Below are 17,473 nucleotides of genomic sequence, written 5' to 3' on the forward strand. Positions count from 1 at the left end.
TCTTGAAATACTGCATGCATTGTGTTTTTTCTCTCTTTTCTGGTAATACTGCAATGTTTTTCTCAAGAACTTTCTCAGTTTTTAATATAGCGAGGGCTTGTTCTTTTTGCATTTGGTACATTGTGTGTCTCTTCATCACAGGTCTAATTCTACCAGAGCCCACTGTAATCCTGGATTGTAAAGAATTTCTTAATGACCTGTTTGAGTGGGAGGGTGTACCTGTTGGCTGCTCATCTGTCAAGAATGGATGACTGTGGGTCCTACCTGAGCCTAATGGATCTCCTTTTCTTGACTCCTGGTTTTTCCGTGATATTGGGGAATTATTATCTGTGTAATGCAATGTGGGTGTAGTACTTTTAATTGAAGCTAATTGAGCTTTTATCTCCGTCAGCTCCATTTTCAAGGAAGAGAGTTGTGCACAAATTGGGCAAGCTCTAAGTTTCCAGATGCTTTCCCTCAGAATAAAGGCTCTACAGCAGTTACATTGGATAGTCCTCATCTTGGTAGTTTGTGATTTGTATTTCCTTGACTGTTACCAATGTACTAATTTATCTCGCTGCCAATGGGAAGTTAGGCAGTCTTTATTAGAAAACAAGCCCCAGGGGTGGGTGGGTAGAGGGGTAGCGAGGGAGGGAGTCAAACAGTTTAGCCTGGGACAAGCTGGGTAAAGTAGGGCACTTCTGGACTGTTGCCTTTGCTTTTGGTCAATTGTTTTAAAAAACAGTCTTTATGCCCCAGTTTTTAGTTTGAACCGATTTTTTGTGCCAACTAACTCCAAGGGAGAGTTTAAAAGGTGTTTTAAAAGCTAGAGAGCTGTCTGCTTGGAGGTTTCTTTTTTTGGGTTTTTTTTTTTTCCTTCTAGCTTTATTCAAACAGCAAATCAACTTACTAGATTAATAACTTACTATAAAGAAATGAAACACAGACTATAAAGAAAATTAAAAACAGACAGGAATAATCACAGAACCTTTCTACAGTAATAGTAATTACTTTCTACAGTAATAGTAATAACTATAAAGAAATGAAACAGACTAAGAAAATTAAAACCCACAGGAATAATCACAGAACCTTGCAATAATCAAAAACCTTGCAATAATCAAAAAATATACTTAGCCACAATGCAGATTTCACAATGTAATATACACGTCCACCAAGAGAAAAACCCCTCCAACTTGTGCTCAGGAACACAATCAATTTTTCTACCCTTTTATTATAATCATTGTATATATTATTTTGGCAACTCATGTAAAACTGTCATGCCAATAAAATTATCTGAATCTAATGCTGTTAGTGAGTAAACATGTCAGGAAAGAGCTGCAACTCACCAAAGTTGGATTCATCTCCGAGTTCTTTGCCATAGCGGATCATGCTTTCCCCCAAAAGTCCTTCTGGCTGGGGGTATCCAGGATTCTTCACTTGTCCACGGATCTTTGATACGGTGTTTAGCATAGACAGCTTGGCCCTGGAAGCTGAAACATGCAAATTCATTTAGCTGAATTCGTGCTGCCAATACTCTGCAGAGAAGGGACATAGCTCAACTATTTCAGGATTTTGCTGTTACTTGAACTGCCAGGAAAACCTATTGTCTTCATATCCCCTAGGAAGCATCCTATTAGAAAGGGAGCTCTCACTCTATACAGCCTTTAGCAAAGCTTCCAACAAGATCTAAGGAAAACCCCAGACACACCACTCGTAGGGCACTTGCACAGAAATGAGTCACATCTCTTCACAAAGACCCACTTTGAGCACTGGTTTCCCAGCAAGTCAAATAAAAAGCATCCATTTTTTAAATTCTCAGTTTTTCTTCCCTCCCCCAAGTTCTCTTATTTTAAGCTTTGCTTTTACCAGTTTGCAGGTATTTTTTTGAACAGTGTGTGGTTTTCAATGAACTAAGCAGTAAAAGTTCATATTTTTCTGCATTTCCCCCCAATTGTCACATCACAATTCAGTGTTTGTTACTTCCGCATCATAGCGGCAAAGTGTTACGTTTTGAACTTCCTACAGCCTGCCTTGTCATCTGGCTCAGACACCTTTACCCTAGTTCTAGGTCCATCAGACATTTACTGGGCAGGACTTGAGGTCTAGATACCCATGTAAAAATAAGACAAGAGGATACATCATGGGAGGAAGGCACGGCCTTCAGTAGTAACTGGTGCTCAATTGAGTTTACCTGGGTTGGGCTGAAGGTATTCAATAGTTTTGGTTAACACCTCTGCCACAGCCTTGCTGGTTACGTCCACTTTCTGAGAAGAAAAATAAAGCAAGTTTGTTGACCATAAATAGTGTTTTTTGTAGATAGCAGGATGAACTAACCATGACATATGGATGATATCATTTGGTGGCACCAAATGGACTCATCTCTCCTAGCTAAAAGAGCTTTGAGCACTACTTTGCATGTGCAGGAGTTCCCGAGTGGGCCTCCTCGATCAATCTAAGAGCTAAGCCTAGCTAGGGAGTCGACTGTCTAGGGAGATGGGCAGGTATTTTAAGTGGCTAATTCATCTTGTTATCTACGGAAAACACCTTTTATGGTAAGCAAACTTGCTTTTTCCGTCGATAAACAGGTTGAATTAGTCATGACATGTGGAGAGTCTCAAGCTGAGGGTAGTAGAGCATTTACTGAGTAAGCAACCTAAGCTCCACTGTGGACAGTAGACTACTGTGAGAAGTTAGGAAAAACTGCTTGTCCAAATTTGTCAGTCCAAGAGATTATCTAGACAGTAGTGGGATGCAAAAGTATGTACCATGTCGCAGCTTTGCAGATATCTTCAAGAAGTACCTCTGAGGTGGGGAAAAGAAAATTGGTTCTTACCTGATAATTTTCATTCCTGTAGTACCAATGGATCAGTCCAGAACTCCTGGGTTAATTCATCCTGCCAGCAGATGGAGACAGATAAAGCCTCACTAACACTGCTTGAAAATCCCTGGTGCCACCTGCAGTAGCTCAGTATTGATCTGTACCCAAGCTGAAAAAACACCATGTGCAATAACTGACTAAAAATGTCTTAAACAACTTGAAAAACTTTTATAAGTTTACAACAAAGAACGTAAGTTTGCTGACAAAGTTGTAGCTGAGCGGATGACTCTCCCCTCTAACCAGGGTGGGTTCTGGACTGATCCGTTGGTACTACAGGAACGAAAATTCAGGTAAGAACCAATTTTCTTTTCCCTGTACGTACCCGGATCAGTCCAGAACTCCTGGGATGTACCAAAGCTTCCTAGAGAGGGTGGAACCTGGAGAGTCCTGCTCGCAAGACACCTTTACCAAAAGACCTGGAATCCGAAAATCCCAAATCCAACCTGTAATGCTTTGCAAAAGTATGCAGCGACTTCCAAGTTGCTGCCCTGCAAATTTCCTGCGAAGACACCAACTGAGCCTCCGCCCATGAAGCGGCCTGAGCCCGCGTCGAATGAGCTCGCAAACAGTCAGGAACCTGGCGGCCCTTGAGAATGTACGCTGATCCAATAGCCTCCTTAAACCACCTCGCAATCGTTGTTTTAGAGGCCTTGGTACCCTTCTTTGGCCCGCTCCATAACACAAACAAATGATCCAATCTTCTGAATTCATAAGTAACCTTGAGATAACAAAGCAAGGTTCTGTGGTCATCTAACATCTTAAGCTCTCGAGCATGCTGCGTAGAAGCATCCAAGTCTGGAAACTCTGGGAGCTCGATGGTCTGATTAACACGAAAGGCAGACACTACCTTTGGGACAAAGGAAGAAACCGTATGCAATGTAATACCTGAAATCAGATATTTGGAGAAATGGATCCCTACACGACAAGGCCTGCAATTCTGAAATCCTCCTAGAGGGGCAAATGGCCACCAAGAACACCACCTTCAGAGTCAAATCTTTAAAAGTCGCTCTCCGAATAGGTTCAAATGGAGCATCACACAAAACTCGCAGAGCCAGATTAAGGTTCCAGGAAGGGCAAATTTTCCACTCCAGCGGCCTCATATTCTTAACTCCCCGAAGAAACTGCTGCACGTCCGGGTGAGAAGACAGGGGATAACCCTCAATCTTTCCTTGTAAGCAAGCAAGCGCTGCTACCTGCACCTTTAAGGGAATTAAAGGCAAGACCCTTAGATAAACCCTCTTGTAGGAAAGACAAGACATGAGAAATCGAGGCCTGAACCGCAAGAACCCCTCAGTCGGTACACCAAGTTTCAAACACTTTCCAGACCCGAACATATGAGAGGGAAGTGGATTGCCGCCGAGCCTGTAAAAGTGTAGTAATCACCGGTTCTGGATATCCTCTCCATCGCAAGCAACGCCTCTCAAAAGCCAAGCCGCCGGACAAAAGTGATCTGCCTGGTCGGAAAATACAGGACCTTGACAAAGCAGTTCTGAGAGGTGACTCAGGTGCAATGGACCATCCACCACTAGATTGACAAGATCTGAGAGCCACGGTCGATGCGGCCACTCAGGAGCCACTAGGATCAACTTCCCTAGGTGCTTCTCTATTCTGCGCAATACTTTGCCCACCAGCGGCCATGGCGAGAATACATACAGCAAGACTTTCGGAGGTCAAGGCACAACTAGAGCGTCGACTCCCTCAGCCCCGTACTCCCTCTCCTGTGACTGAAGAACCGAGGAGCTTTCGCATTGAGCCGAGTCGTCATCAAATCGACATGGGGATGACCCTACTGTCTCCGGGTGCAAGGCAGTACCGGAACCACCACTCCCAACTCGCACAACCTTCGCAACGTCTCTCGAACTGGACACTTTGCTGAAAACCCGCAAGGGGAGACTAAGAAGAGGTCGGGAACAGAATGTGCAAACTCTAAAGCTTAACCGTCTCTTATGACTGAGAGTACCCACTGATCCTGCATGATTTTGGTCCACTCCCCGTAAAAATCTGCCAGTCGGCCACCTATATAGGGAATGGTGGAGTGAACCGGCCTTGCTTCATTGGGAGGACTTGACCGCTGCTGCTCCTCCTGTCGCGGGAGCTCTAAAAGGTCGTTGCCCTCCGTGAAAGGACTGACCCCGGCCAGAGCCCCGCGGTTGCTGAAAAGGCTTTTGGGACTGCGCCCCTACGGGCCCCTATGGAAGGACGAGACCGTCTGGTGTCCCTGAAGCGTGACCTGGATTGAAATGCCTGGCAATTTCATAATATGGAACCTAACATTGTGTAATTATAGCATGGGTTATTTTTCCCTATGCATCACCTTGCACTTATCCACATTAAATTTCATCTGCCATTTTGTTGCCCAATTTTCCAGTCTCACAAGGTCTTCCTGCAATTTATCACAATCTGCTTGTGATTTAACTACTCTGAACAATTTTGTATCATCTGCAAATTTGATTATCTCACTCATCATATTTCTTTCCAGATCATTTATAAATATATTGAAAAGTAAGGATCCCCATACAGATCCCTTCCACTGAGAAAATTGTCCATTTTATCCTACTCTCTGTTTCCTGTCTTTTAGTCAATTTGCAATCCACAAAAGGACATCGCCACCTATCCCATGACTTTTTACTTTTCCTAGAAGCCTTTCATGAGGAACTTTGTCAAACGCCTTCTGAAAATCCAAGTATACTACATCTACCGGTTCACCTTTATCCACAAGTTTATTAACTCCTTCAAAAAAGTGAAGCAGATTTGTGAGGCAAGACTTGCCTTGGGTAAAGCCATGCTGACTTTGTTCCATTAAACCATGTCTTTCTATATGTTCTGTGATTTTGATGTTTAGAACACTTTCCACTATTTTTCCTGGCACTGAAGTCAGGCTAACTGGTCTGTAGTTTCCCGGATCGCCCCTGGAGCCCTTTTTAAATAAATACGTACGCGACCGACGCCTCCACGCAATCCGCATCCGAATTATCGGTCCCAGGAGGTGCATCCTGAAAATTCTGCACCCATTGCAGACATGCCCTCTGCATAAAGCCGGAGCACATGGCAGCCTGGAGCCCTAAGGCTGCACTCTCAAAAACCCTCTTAAGATGAAGTTCCAACTTTCGGTCCTGGGCATCCTTGAGGGCTGCGGCCCCTTCCACCGGAATCAGTCTTCTTAGTGACCGCGGAAACTGAAGCATCAACCTGCGGAAGTGCAAAACGCTCCAAGGTTTGTTCCGGCAACGGGTAGAGCTTGGCCATAGCCCTACCTACCCTCAAACCGGAGTCCGGGGAATCCCATTCGTGCTCAATAAATTGCTGGACCGACCTATGGTACGGGAAGGCAAAAGTGGGGAGCACGAAGACTATCGAGCACGAAGACTAACCAGCACGGGGTCGCACCATCCACCTCCGGAACCTCCTGCGGGGGTTTTAACCCCAGCTCCTCAAGGACCTGTGGAAGTAGAGGTGCCAGCTCTTCTCTCCGGAACAACCGAAGAATCTTGGGATCATCCCCTTCTGCCACCGATGGCAGTCCTATGTCATCTCCTTGGTCCGGATCCAGCAAAACAAGATCAGGCGCTGAAAACCTCAACACTGCACCAGCCAGAGGGGGCTGGGACCTGTGAGCCCTCTGGGCTCCCCCACGGGGCCAGGCTCGACGGGAATGGCCGAGTCTCACGGCTGCTCGGATCCCGTCCCGGAATTGGTAGGCTGTGGACCCAGATTCTGAGAGGCCAAAAATCCTGGAGCCCCCCCCATCCCCTCCTGCTGCGCCAGGTAATGAAATCTGCACCAGAATGGTCTCCCTCCGGTCCCTGAGGTAAGGGATCCAAAGAATTTGCTTCTCCAGTGAGCCCCTGCGTATCGGGGGCCCGGGATGGACAGGTGAAAGCCGCGGAGGAGAATCCCCTCTCCCTCCGATAATGGCGGTGGGCGCGAATCCGCATTCAAAATGGTTGCTGCTCCCGCCTCGAGGGAGCCAGCAGACCTGGGGGTAGCAGGAGACTGCAAAACCTGTCCAAACGCAGCAGCCGCGTTTTTACCGAGGCGCTGGCATTTGCCCCCACCCGGGAGGAGGGAGGGAGGGAGGGCCTCCCCCCCCCCCTAGAAATACAACCCGAACAGAGGCCCGATCTACTGAGGCACGCTGGGACCGCCCCACACATGCGGCAAGCCGAGCTGCGAACCATGCCGGTAAGCATACGAAAGAAAACACAAAATCAAAAATTAAAAAAAGAGCCGAAAAGAAACCCGATCGGGGAAGGGGGGGGGAAGAGAGGGAGACACCCCGGAGCCTTATCGTCAGCTGACTTCCTGCTGGTTACAAACTTTTTTTTTTTAAACTTTTTTTTAAAGTTAACAAATAACAGAGCTTCTCTCCCAGAGCTGAATGGAGCTGTCCAGCTCAAAACAGCTGCTGAAATTTATTTATAAACTTTTCTATACCGATATTCGTAGCGACATCATATCGGTTTACAGTATAACAGCAGGTGGAAATTAAATTGAACAGGGAGGAGGCTATAAGGTATACATAGGAACAGTAAGCTTAGCAAGGAAGGGAAACCTCTGACCAAAAGAAGGGCTGCAAGCTGCACGGCTGGCTTCGTGAGGGGAGGGATCTGGACCACCAGATTTACACGCCACGGTACAACCTGGACCTCAACCGGTCCATCTCAACCGAGCAGAGAAGGGTTCCTCAAGGAACCAATCCCCTGGGAGGAAGGCTCACCCGAAAAAGAAAAATCTAAAAGGAAAAAACAGCAAGGGTAAAAGAAAAAGCCCTGCAGGTTAATGCACCAGCCATCTGCTGGAGACAGATAAATACTGAGCTACCGCAGGTGGCACCATGGATTTTCAAGTAGTGTCAGCAAGGCTTTATCTGCTGGCAGGGATGAATTAAGGTAGCAGTAGGTAGGCAGTGAATAAACAAGTTAGACTGTATTTTTTAGTCAGTCAATAAGGTAGCAGTAGGTAGTGTGTTTATTTTTAAAAGTCTGCAGAACTGAGTAGGTAGCAGTAGGTAGTGTGTTTATTTTTAAAAGTCTGCAGAACTGAGTGTTCTCCAGACTTTTGAAGAACTGAGTGTTTGTATTTAATACTGAGTGCTTGTATTGAAAAATAAAAAAACCCACCAAAAAAAAAAACCCCAACCCAAAAAGTAGCCAGAAGCTAGAAATAAGCTAGGAGCAGCGTTTACCTTAGTAAAAAAGTTGAATAGTTCAGCTCAGTTACTCACCTTGGAAAGGTGTTGAGGTAGTGTGATTGGGTTTGAATAGGGACCAACATTGTTAACTAAGGGAGCAGTGAGTCACTCAGGCTGACTAACTGAGTTTGAAGGTTGTGTGTTTGATGTGAATAGGGACTATTTTTTGTTAATCAGCACAGCAGTGAGTCACTCAGAAAATCTAACTGAAGTGTACATCTCCTAAGGGAATAGGTACTATTCTTTGTTAATCAGCACAGCAGTGAATCACTCAGGAAATCTAACTGAAGTGTAAATCTCCTAAGGGATTGCTTTGCACTAATTTACCTAATTTACTAATTCACCCACCGGTGAGAAGTTGTACATGTGCATGCGATGCAAAGAGCTCCTGGCTCTCAGAGAACGAGTCCGATCTCTGGAGGCTAGAGTGGCAGACCTGGAGGAGCTGAGGCAGACAGAGAGGTATATAGATGAGACCTTCAGGGACATTATAAATTAGAAGGAAAGAGCTCAGTAACCCACATTCCAGTGGGCACACAGAGGAAAGGATCACCTTGCTGGTGGCTGAAAGGAATCAGTAAGTTTTTGCTTGGGACATTGTCTTTTTTAAAAGTATTGGGGCAAAGTTAACTATTTGGGAATATTATTTAGTGTGTTTGTGCCTTTAATAGTCAGAAAGGCAGTAAATAAACAAGTTAGACTGTTTGTATTTTTAGTCAGTCAATAAGGTAGCAGTAGGTAGTGTGTTTATTTTTAAAAGTCTGCAGAACTGAGTGTTCTCCAGACTTTTAAAGAACTGAGTGTTTGTATTTAATACTGAGTGCTTGTATTGAAAAAAAAAAAACCCAACCCAAAAAGTAGCCAGAAGCTAGAAATAAGCTAGGAGCTTGTATACCTTAGTAAAAAAGTTGAATAGTTCAGCTCAGTTACTCACCTTAGAAAGGTGTTGAGGTAGTGTGATGGGTTTGAATAGGGACCAACATTGTTAATCAAGGGAGCAGTGAGTCACTCAGGCTGACTAACTGAAGTTAGACTGTTTGTATTTCCCAACCTTCCCACCTACCCCTAGCTCATCCCTTAATTTATAGGCAAGTGCCACTTTCACAAAAAAAAAACAAAAAACAAACCATCAACAAAAACTTTATTGAGAATTTGATCAGACCTCGGTAGGCCACAACGAGACACATAGTGAATTCACTTATACATTTAAAGGACGTTAGACACATTCCTACTCCCATAGCAACCTAAAACTTAACTAGGAACTGATCAAAATTGAGATGAAGGCAGCAGTCCAGCAGCAAGAGGGGGGCTTCCCAGTCTTTTGCATCGAGTGTCATATGTATGATTTTTTACCCACCGGTGAGAAGTTGTACATGTGCATGCGATGCAAAGAGCTCCTGGCTCTCAGAGAATGAGTCCGATGTCTGGAGGCTAGAGTGGCAGACCTGAAGGAGCTGAGGCAAACAGAGAGGTATATAGATGAGACCTTCAGGGACATAGTAGTCAAGTCCCAACTTCAGACTGGCAGCCCTGGTGCTGCCTTGGAGGAAGGAGGTCTCATGAAGGGAGAGCACCAACCAGGTGCAGCAGGAAAGGATCCTGTAGCAAGGACCTGCTCTCCAGGTGATGCGTTGTCCTTTCACACTGAGGATATCTCCCCAAGGCCTACTGCCGAGGAGGGAAGGGTTAGGTCGGCCGTCATAGTTGGTGATTCGATTATTAGGAATGTAGATAGCTGGGTGGCTGGTGGGCGAGAGGATCGCCTGGTAAAATGCCTACCTGGTGGCGGACCTCACGCACCACCTAGATAGGATTTTAGACAGTGCTGGGGAGGAGCCGGCTGTCGTGGTACATGTGGGCACCAACGACATAGGAAAATGTGGGAGGGAGGTTCTGGAAGCCAAACTTAGGCTCTTAGGTAGAAAGCTTAAATCTAGAACCTCCAGGGAAGCATTCTCTGAAATGCTCCCTGTTCCACGCGCAGGTCACCAGAGGCAGGCAGAGCTCCGGAGTCTCAATGCGTGGATGAGACGATGGTGCAAGGAAGAGGGATTCAGTTTTGTTAGGAACTGGGGAACCTTTTGGGGAAGGGGGGAGTCCCTTCCGAAGGGATGGGTTCCAACTTAACCAGGGTGGAACCAGACTGCTGGCACTATCCTTTAAAAAGGAGATAGAGCAGCTTTTAAACTAGAACAAAGGGGAAAGCCGACAGTCGCTCAGCAGTGCATGGTTCGGAGAGAGGTATCTTTAAAGGATACTAATGATGCATTAGAATTAGGGCATCCCGACAGTGAGGTTCCAATAATTAGAAAAATAGTCAAAGTGCCTGTAACTAAAAACTCACCTGAGCTAAAAAATTCTAACTTATCCCTATCAATTAAAAAGCAGAATGAAAATACAAACAAAAAACAAACTTTGAAATGTTTGTATGCTAATGCCAGAAGTCTAAGAAGTAAGATGGGAGAATTAGAATGTATAGCAGTGAATGATGACATAGACTTAATTGGCATCTCAGAGACATGGTGGAAAGAGGATAACCAATGGGACAGTGCTATACCGGGGTACAAATTATATCGCAATGACAGCGAGGAGCACTCGGGAGGAGGTGTGGCGGCTTTATGTCCGGGATGGCATAGAGTCCAACAGGATAAACATCCTGCAGGAGACTAAATACAAAATTGAATCTTTATGGGTAGAAATCCCTTGTGTGTCGGGGAAGACTATAGTGATAGGGGTATACTACCGTCCACCTGGTCAAGATGGTGAGACGGACAGTGAAATGCTAAGAGAAATTAGGGAAGCTAACCAAATTGGTAGTGCAATAATAATGGGAGACTTCAATTACCCCAATATTGACTGGGTAAATGTATCAGCGGGTCACGCTAGAGAGAACTTTCCTGGATGGAATAAATGATAGCTTTATGGAGCAAATGGTTCAGGAACAGACGAGAGAGGGAGCAATTTTAGATCTAATTCTCAGTGGAGTACATGACTTGGTGAGAGAGATAACGGTGGTGGGGCCGCTTGGCAATAGTGATCATAATATGATCAAATTTGATTTAATGACTGGAAGAGGAACAGTGTGCAAATCCAAGGCTCTCGTGCTAAACTTTCAAAAGGGAAACTTTGATAAAATGAGAAAAATTGTTAGAAAAAAACTGAAAGGAGCAGCTACAAAAGTAAAATGTCCAAGAGGCGTGGTCATTGTTAAAAAATACCATTCTAGAAGCACAGTCCAGATGTATTCCAGACATTAAGAAAGGTGGAAAGAAGGCAAAACGATTACCGGCATGGTTAAAAGGGGAGGTGAAAGAAGCTATTTTAGCCAAAAGATCTTCATTCAAAAATTGGAAGAAGGATCCAACAGAAGAAAATAGGATAAAGCATAAATATTGGCAAGTTAAATGTAAGACATTGATAAGACAGGCTAAGAGAATTTGAAAAGAAGTTGGCTGTAGAGGCAAAAACTCACAGTAAAAACCTTTTTAAAATATATCCGAAGCAGAAAGCCTGTGAGGGAGTCAGTTGGACCGTTAGATGATTGAGGGGTTAAAGGGGCACTTAGAGAAGATAAGGCATCGTGGAAAGATTGAATAATTTCTTTGCTTCGGTGTTTACTGAAGAGGATGTTGGGGAGGTACCCGTAATGGAGAAGGTTTTCATGGGTAATGATTCAGATGGACTGAATCAAATCATGGTGAACCGAGAAGATGTGGTAGGCCTGATTGACAAACTGAAGAGTAGTAAATCACCTGGAACGGATGGTATACACCCCAGAGTTCTGAAGGAACTAAAAAATGAAATTTCAGACCTATTAGTAAAAATTTGTAACTTATCATTAAAATCATCCATTGTACCTGAAGACTGGAGGATAGCAAATGTAACCCCAATATTTAAAAAGGGCTCCAGGGGTGATTCGGGAAACTACAGACCGGTTAGCCTGACTTCAATGCCAGGAAAAATAGTGGAAAGTGTTCTAAACATCAAAATCACAGAACATATAGAAAGACATGGTTTAATGGACAAACTCAGCATGGCTTTACACAGGGCAAGTCTTGGCTCAAAAATCTGCTTCACTTTTTTGAAGGAGTTAATAAACATGGGGATAAAGGTGAACCGGTAGATATAGTATACTTGGATTTACAGAAGGCGTTTGACAAAGTTCCTCATGAGAGGCTTCTAGGAAAAGTAAAAATGTCATGGGATAGGTGGCGATGTCCTTTCGTGGATTGCAAACTGGCTAAAAGACAGGAAACAGAGAGTAGGATTAAATGGACAGTTTTCTCAGTGGAAGGGAGTGGACAGTGGAGTGCCTCAGGGATCTGTATTGGGACCCTTACTTTTCAATATATTTATAAATGATCTGGAAAGAAATATGACGAGTGAGATAATCAAATTTGCAGATGACACAAAATTGTTCAGAGTAGTTAAATCATAAGCGGATTGTGATAAATTGCAGGAAGACCTTGTGAGACTGGAAAATTGGGCATCCAAATGGCAGATGAAATTTAATGTGGATAAGTGCAAGGTGATGCATATAGGGAAAAATAACCCATGCTATAATTACACAATGTTGGGTTCCGTATTAGGTGCTACAACCCAAGAAAGAGATCTAGGTGTCATAGTGGATAACACATTGAAATCGTCGGTTCAGTGTGCTGTGGCAGTCAAAAAAGCAAACAGATTGTTGGGAATTATTAGAAAGGGAATAGTGAATAAAACGGAAAATGTCATAATGCCTCTGTATCGCTCCATGGTGAGACCGCACCTTGAATACTGTGTACAATTCTGGCCGCCACATCTCAAAAAAGATATAATTGCGATGGAGAAGGTACAGAGAACGGCTACCAAAATGATAAGGGGAATGGAACAACTACCCTATGAGGAAAGACTAAAGAGGTTAGGACTTTTCAGCTTGGAGAAGAGATGACTGAGGGGGGATATGATAGAGGTGTTTAAAATCATGAGAGGTCTAGAACGGGTAGATGTGAATCGGTTATTTACTCTTTCGGATAGTAGAAAGACTAGGGGGCACTCCATGAAGTTAGCATGGGGCACATTTAAAACTAATCAGAGAAAGTTATTTTTTACTCAACGCACAATTAAACTCTGGAATTTGTTGCCAGAGGATGTGGTTAGTGCAGTTAGTATAGCGGTGTTTAAAAAAGGATTGGATAAGTTCTTGGAGGAGAAGAGTCCATTACCTGCTATTAAGTTCACTTAGAGAATAGCCACTGCCATTAGCAATGGTAACATGGAATAGACTTAGTTTTTGGGTGCTTGCCAGGTTCTTGTGGCCTGGATTGGCCGCTGTTGGAAACAGGATGCTGGGCTTGATGGACCCTTGGTCTGACCCAGTATGGCATTTTCTTATGTTCTTAACCCAGGAATTCTGGACTGATCCGGGTACGTACAGGGAATGGAAGATACCATAGCTCTATCGATGAGCTTTGACAAGAGTTTGTGATTTGCAAGCCTGCAATTCATGACAGTGCTGAATGCAAGACACTATATCCAGTTAGACAAAGTATGTTTGGCGACTGGGATGCCAAGTTAATTTGGATCATAGGATACAAAGAGTTATGAAGCTTGACGATGTGTTTACGTTTTTTGCTTGTAAAAAACTAAGGCTCTTTCACAATGCAAAGTATGAAGGGCTTTCTCCCCTTCATGCATATATGACTTTGGAACGAAGGTGGGTAATACAATGGATTGAGTGAGTGATATGAAAACACTGAGATGACTTCTGGAAGGAACTTTTGGCGAGTGTGGAACACAACCATGTGGATAAGGAAAGAGTGCTTGCAGTTTGCTGATTCTTCTGGCTGATGTTACTACTGCAAGAAAAAAGTTACTACTACTACTACTACCACCTTCTATTATTACAACCTTCTATTTATTGTCATTTTGTTCAACCAGTTATTTTGTTTAATGTAACTTCTAACCTGCTCTTTTCCACATCCTCCTCCCTATCCATTCTTTGTAAACCAATGTGATGTACATACGAACTTTGGTATATAAACGTGTTAAATAAATAAATAAGTAAGAAAAACAACTTTCCAGATCAGGAACTTGTGGGAAGTTGTTTCTAATGATTCAAAAGGCAGCTTCATCAGTTATGAAAGGATAAATTCAGGACCTATGGAACCTGAGGTTAAACAAGCCACAAACTCTTCTCAACAAAAGCAGGTGAGAAGAGATGGGTCTATTGCCAACTGTTAGATGGTAAGCTGCTCGGATACTGAGATGCACCCTCATAGAAGACATGGTGAGGCTTGATTTGGAAAGGAAGAGCATTTCAGAAAATATTTTGGCTCACAAGAAAACGAGTCCAAGGTGTTTTGAGGACACCATCTGGAATTTCTTTTCCTTTTAAAAGCTGCAGACTTTCCTAGCAGATGGCTTCTTGGTGGAAACTAATATGCCTTCTCTCTCTCTGGGTGAAGAAAGATTTGCGATTACTCAGTATTCAACGTCCAAGCCATCAGGTTGAGAGACTGAAGGGTGCATAAACAAGGCCAGGTCTGTTCCCAGATGGATGGGAGGATTGATAGAAAACTATACAAGATATGCAAACCAGATCTGTCTGGGCCATGCTGGAACTATAAGGATCAGTTGAGATTGATCCTATAGCACTTTCTGCACTATTCTGGCAATCAAAAGGTATTAATGGAAAAGTGTAAGAACATAAGAAAGTGTCATGCTGGGTCAGACCAAGCCCAGCATCCTATTTCCAACAGAGGCCAAACCACAAGAACCTGGCAAGTACCCAAACACTAAGAAGATCCCATGCTACTGATGCCAGTAATAGCAGAAGTCATTCCCTAAGTCAAATTGATTAATAGCAGTTAATTGACCTCTCCTCCAAGAACTTAACCAAACCATTTTTAAACCCAGCTACACTAACTGCACTAACCACATCCTCTGGCAACAAATTCCAGAGCTTAATTCTGCATGGAGTGAAAAAGAAATTTTCCGAAAGTGTAAATAACCAATTCACATCTACTCGTTCAAGACCTCTCATGGATTTTAAAGACCTCTATCATATCCCCCTTCAGCCGTCTCTTCTCCAAGGTGAACAGCCCTAACCTCTTCAGCCTTTCTTCATAGGGGAGCTGTTCCATCCCCTTTATCATTTTGGTCACCCTTCTCTGTACCTTCTCCATCACAACTATATCTTTGAGATGCGGTGACAAAAACTGTACACAGTATTCAAGGGGCAGTTTCACCATGGATACAGAGGCATTATGACATTTTCTGTTTTATTAACTCATTCCCTTCCTAATAATTCCTACATTATAAGTCTTCTGTGCAGAATTGTCAAAGGCCTTGCTGAAATCCAAGTACACTATGTTGAATGTTAGTCTCCCACAGAATCATCCTTTACAGGTAAGTCTCCCACTGTCCTATCATTCAAAATAATACATGTCAAAAAATGCAAGCATGTCTACCTTTTTCTGTTCCCAATTTTTTACAAGCTAGAAAAAAACAAGCTTCAAACAGAAGTAACATACAGCAATCAATAATGCCAAAGCAAACTTCCACCCCATAGAAATTCACCAACCCATTGGTAAGCAAAAACACCCAACCCAGTTCTCTATTTCCCTTCACCCCAACCTACCCATATTCCTCTTAACTGCTTACAACTGGTAACATCCCAAAATGATTGCAGCGCTGAGTAGGTACCCAACCCATGCAGTATTGTCCCAACAAAAAAATTAAAATAAATAAATAAAAATACAGTCCAGTCAAAGTATCTGGAGTCCAAATGATAATCTGGCCATATAAAAAGAACAGGCTGCCAAACAAAATAATATTGCCTCTTACGAAGCAATAACAAAAAAAAAAAACACCAAAAGAGCAGTCTATGAAAGTGTCCAAAAACACAAAATCCAGTAAAAGATAGCTTCAGAATGATTGATTATAAAGAACATTTTGAAACTTTTTTTTTTTTGTCATAACAAAAAAGAGGAAACCCCCCATACTGATAAGTCAAAAGAACAGTGGCCCAACATAATAGATGGCCCCCAGTCCAGCCTTGAACTAATAAATGAAAAAAGAAAAAAAGAAATACTGAAAGTCAAAAACAGAAAAATGATTGTGTATTGCATCAATCTTCCAAACACCATTCAAGAAAGAGAAGCAACTTGCTCAATCCAATGCCTTGTGAGCCGTTGTCCAAATAAATGTACTTCAACCGGCTGTATTAGCAGATTGTTATTCTAATGAAAAACCTCGACCTCTGGCAATTGAAACATGGGGTGTTGACTTTTGTCCAGGACACAGAGCTTTGCTGACTATAACATGGCATATTGAAGACCTCTCTCCTACCGTGCATATTTTTATTTCACCATAATTTTGCCTTTGTTTTTGCATCATCATGGAAAAGTCCAGGAAAATAAAAATCCTTTTTCCCTGAAAGAACAATTTGTCTGGCCATATTCAAACTTTTTAGTTTGGCTTTAAAATTGTGATCATGAATCACTAATGCATGAGCCCTGCCATTGGATCTAGGCTACAGACTCAGTGATCTATGAGCCCTATCAATCTTGAGGCGGCCCTCCTGCATCAACTCCAACAGATCTAGCAGCCATTTTGAAAAGGCTGCCATATAGCGTCCTTCCACTGACTCTGGTAAGCCTGCTTTCTTTTTTCCAGATTTGTTTGTTTTTTTCTAAGAAGTTTTTAAAAGATTTCTCCAGTTTGTCTATCTTTCCATATTCCTTGTAAATCACAGATCTGGAAGTTGACGTTTTCCAGCTTTTCCTCCTGTTCCCACACCAAGGCCACCAAATTTACAACTTTCTGTACCACAATAGACAGTTTAGCATCAATATTCCAAACCATTTTGTCAGAGAATGTGTCAAAATGTTTTTCGAAAGTATTCTCCGAAGCCTGCACTTTCTTCCTCACCAAGAGACGAATCTTCCACTGTGCTGTGAACTCCAATATTCGAGCCAGTCTTACCAGACAATGTGGGGTGCTTTGTTTTGTTTTTTATTCCCTAGCCTCGTCTGCCCAGAGTTTAGCAAAAGACCATTTCTGCAACTCTTTGGCGCTCATAATGTCATAAGAAAAAGCTCACATTTAGGATAAAAATCAGTAAATGAGAAAGATCGTACAGGAGCTCTACTAGTAAGCTGTTAGACTTAGAGCATCACCTGATCCCTGGTATTCGAGACATTTGATACTGATAGCTAATATGCCTCAGTGCATGATGCATGGTCTGATTCAGGTGATGCATTGTCCTTTCGCACTGAGGATATCTCCCCAAGGCCTACTGCCCAGGAGGGAAGGGTTAGGTCGGCCGTCATAGTTGGTGATTCAATTATTAGGAATGTAGATAGCTGGCTGGTGGGCGTGAGGATCGCCTGGTAACATGCCTACCTGGTGTAAAGGTGGCGGACCTCACGCGTCACCTAGAT

At 43.2% G+C, this 17,473-nt stretch overlaps 1 protein-coding gene across 3 annotated transcripts in view; it reads right to left on the reverse strand.

Annotated features, from left to right (window-relative positions):
• The window catches only part of SH3GL1 (SH3 domain containing GRB2 like 1, endophilin A2), a 247,787-nt gene that overhangs the window by 114,490 nt on the left and 115,824 nt on the right, over positions 1–17,473 (reverse strand). For all 3 annotated transcript variants that reach the window (XM_029614521.1, XM_029614522.1, XM_029614523.1), the window contains 2 exons: positions 2,171–2,243; positions 1,326–1,469 (listed from right to left, as the gene is read on the reverse strand). In XM_029614521.1, the coding sequence (XP_029470381.1) occupies positions 1,326–1,469; positions 2,171–2,243 (217 nt within the window). The remainder of the gene's footprint in view (positions 1–1,325; positions 1,470–2,170; positions 2,244–17,473) is intronic.

Source organism: Rhinatrema bivittatum, chromosome 8 (assembly GCF_901001135.1).
Source record: "Rhinatrema bivittatum chromosome 8, aRhiBiv1.1, whole genome shotgun sequence".
NCBI lineage: Eukaryota > Metazoa > Chordata > Amphibia > Gymnophiona > Rhinatrematidae > Rhinatrema > Rhinatrema bivittatum.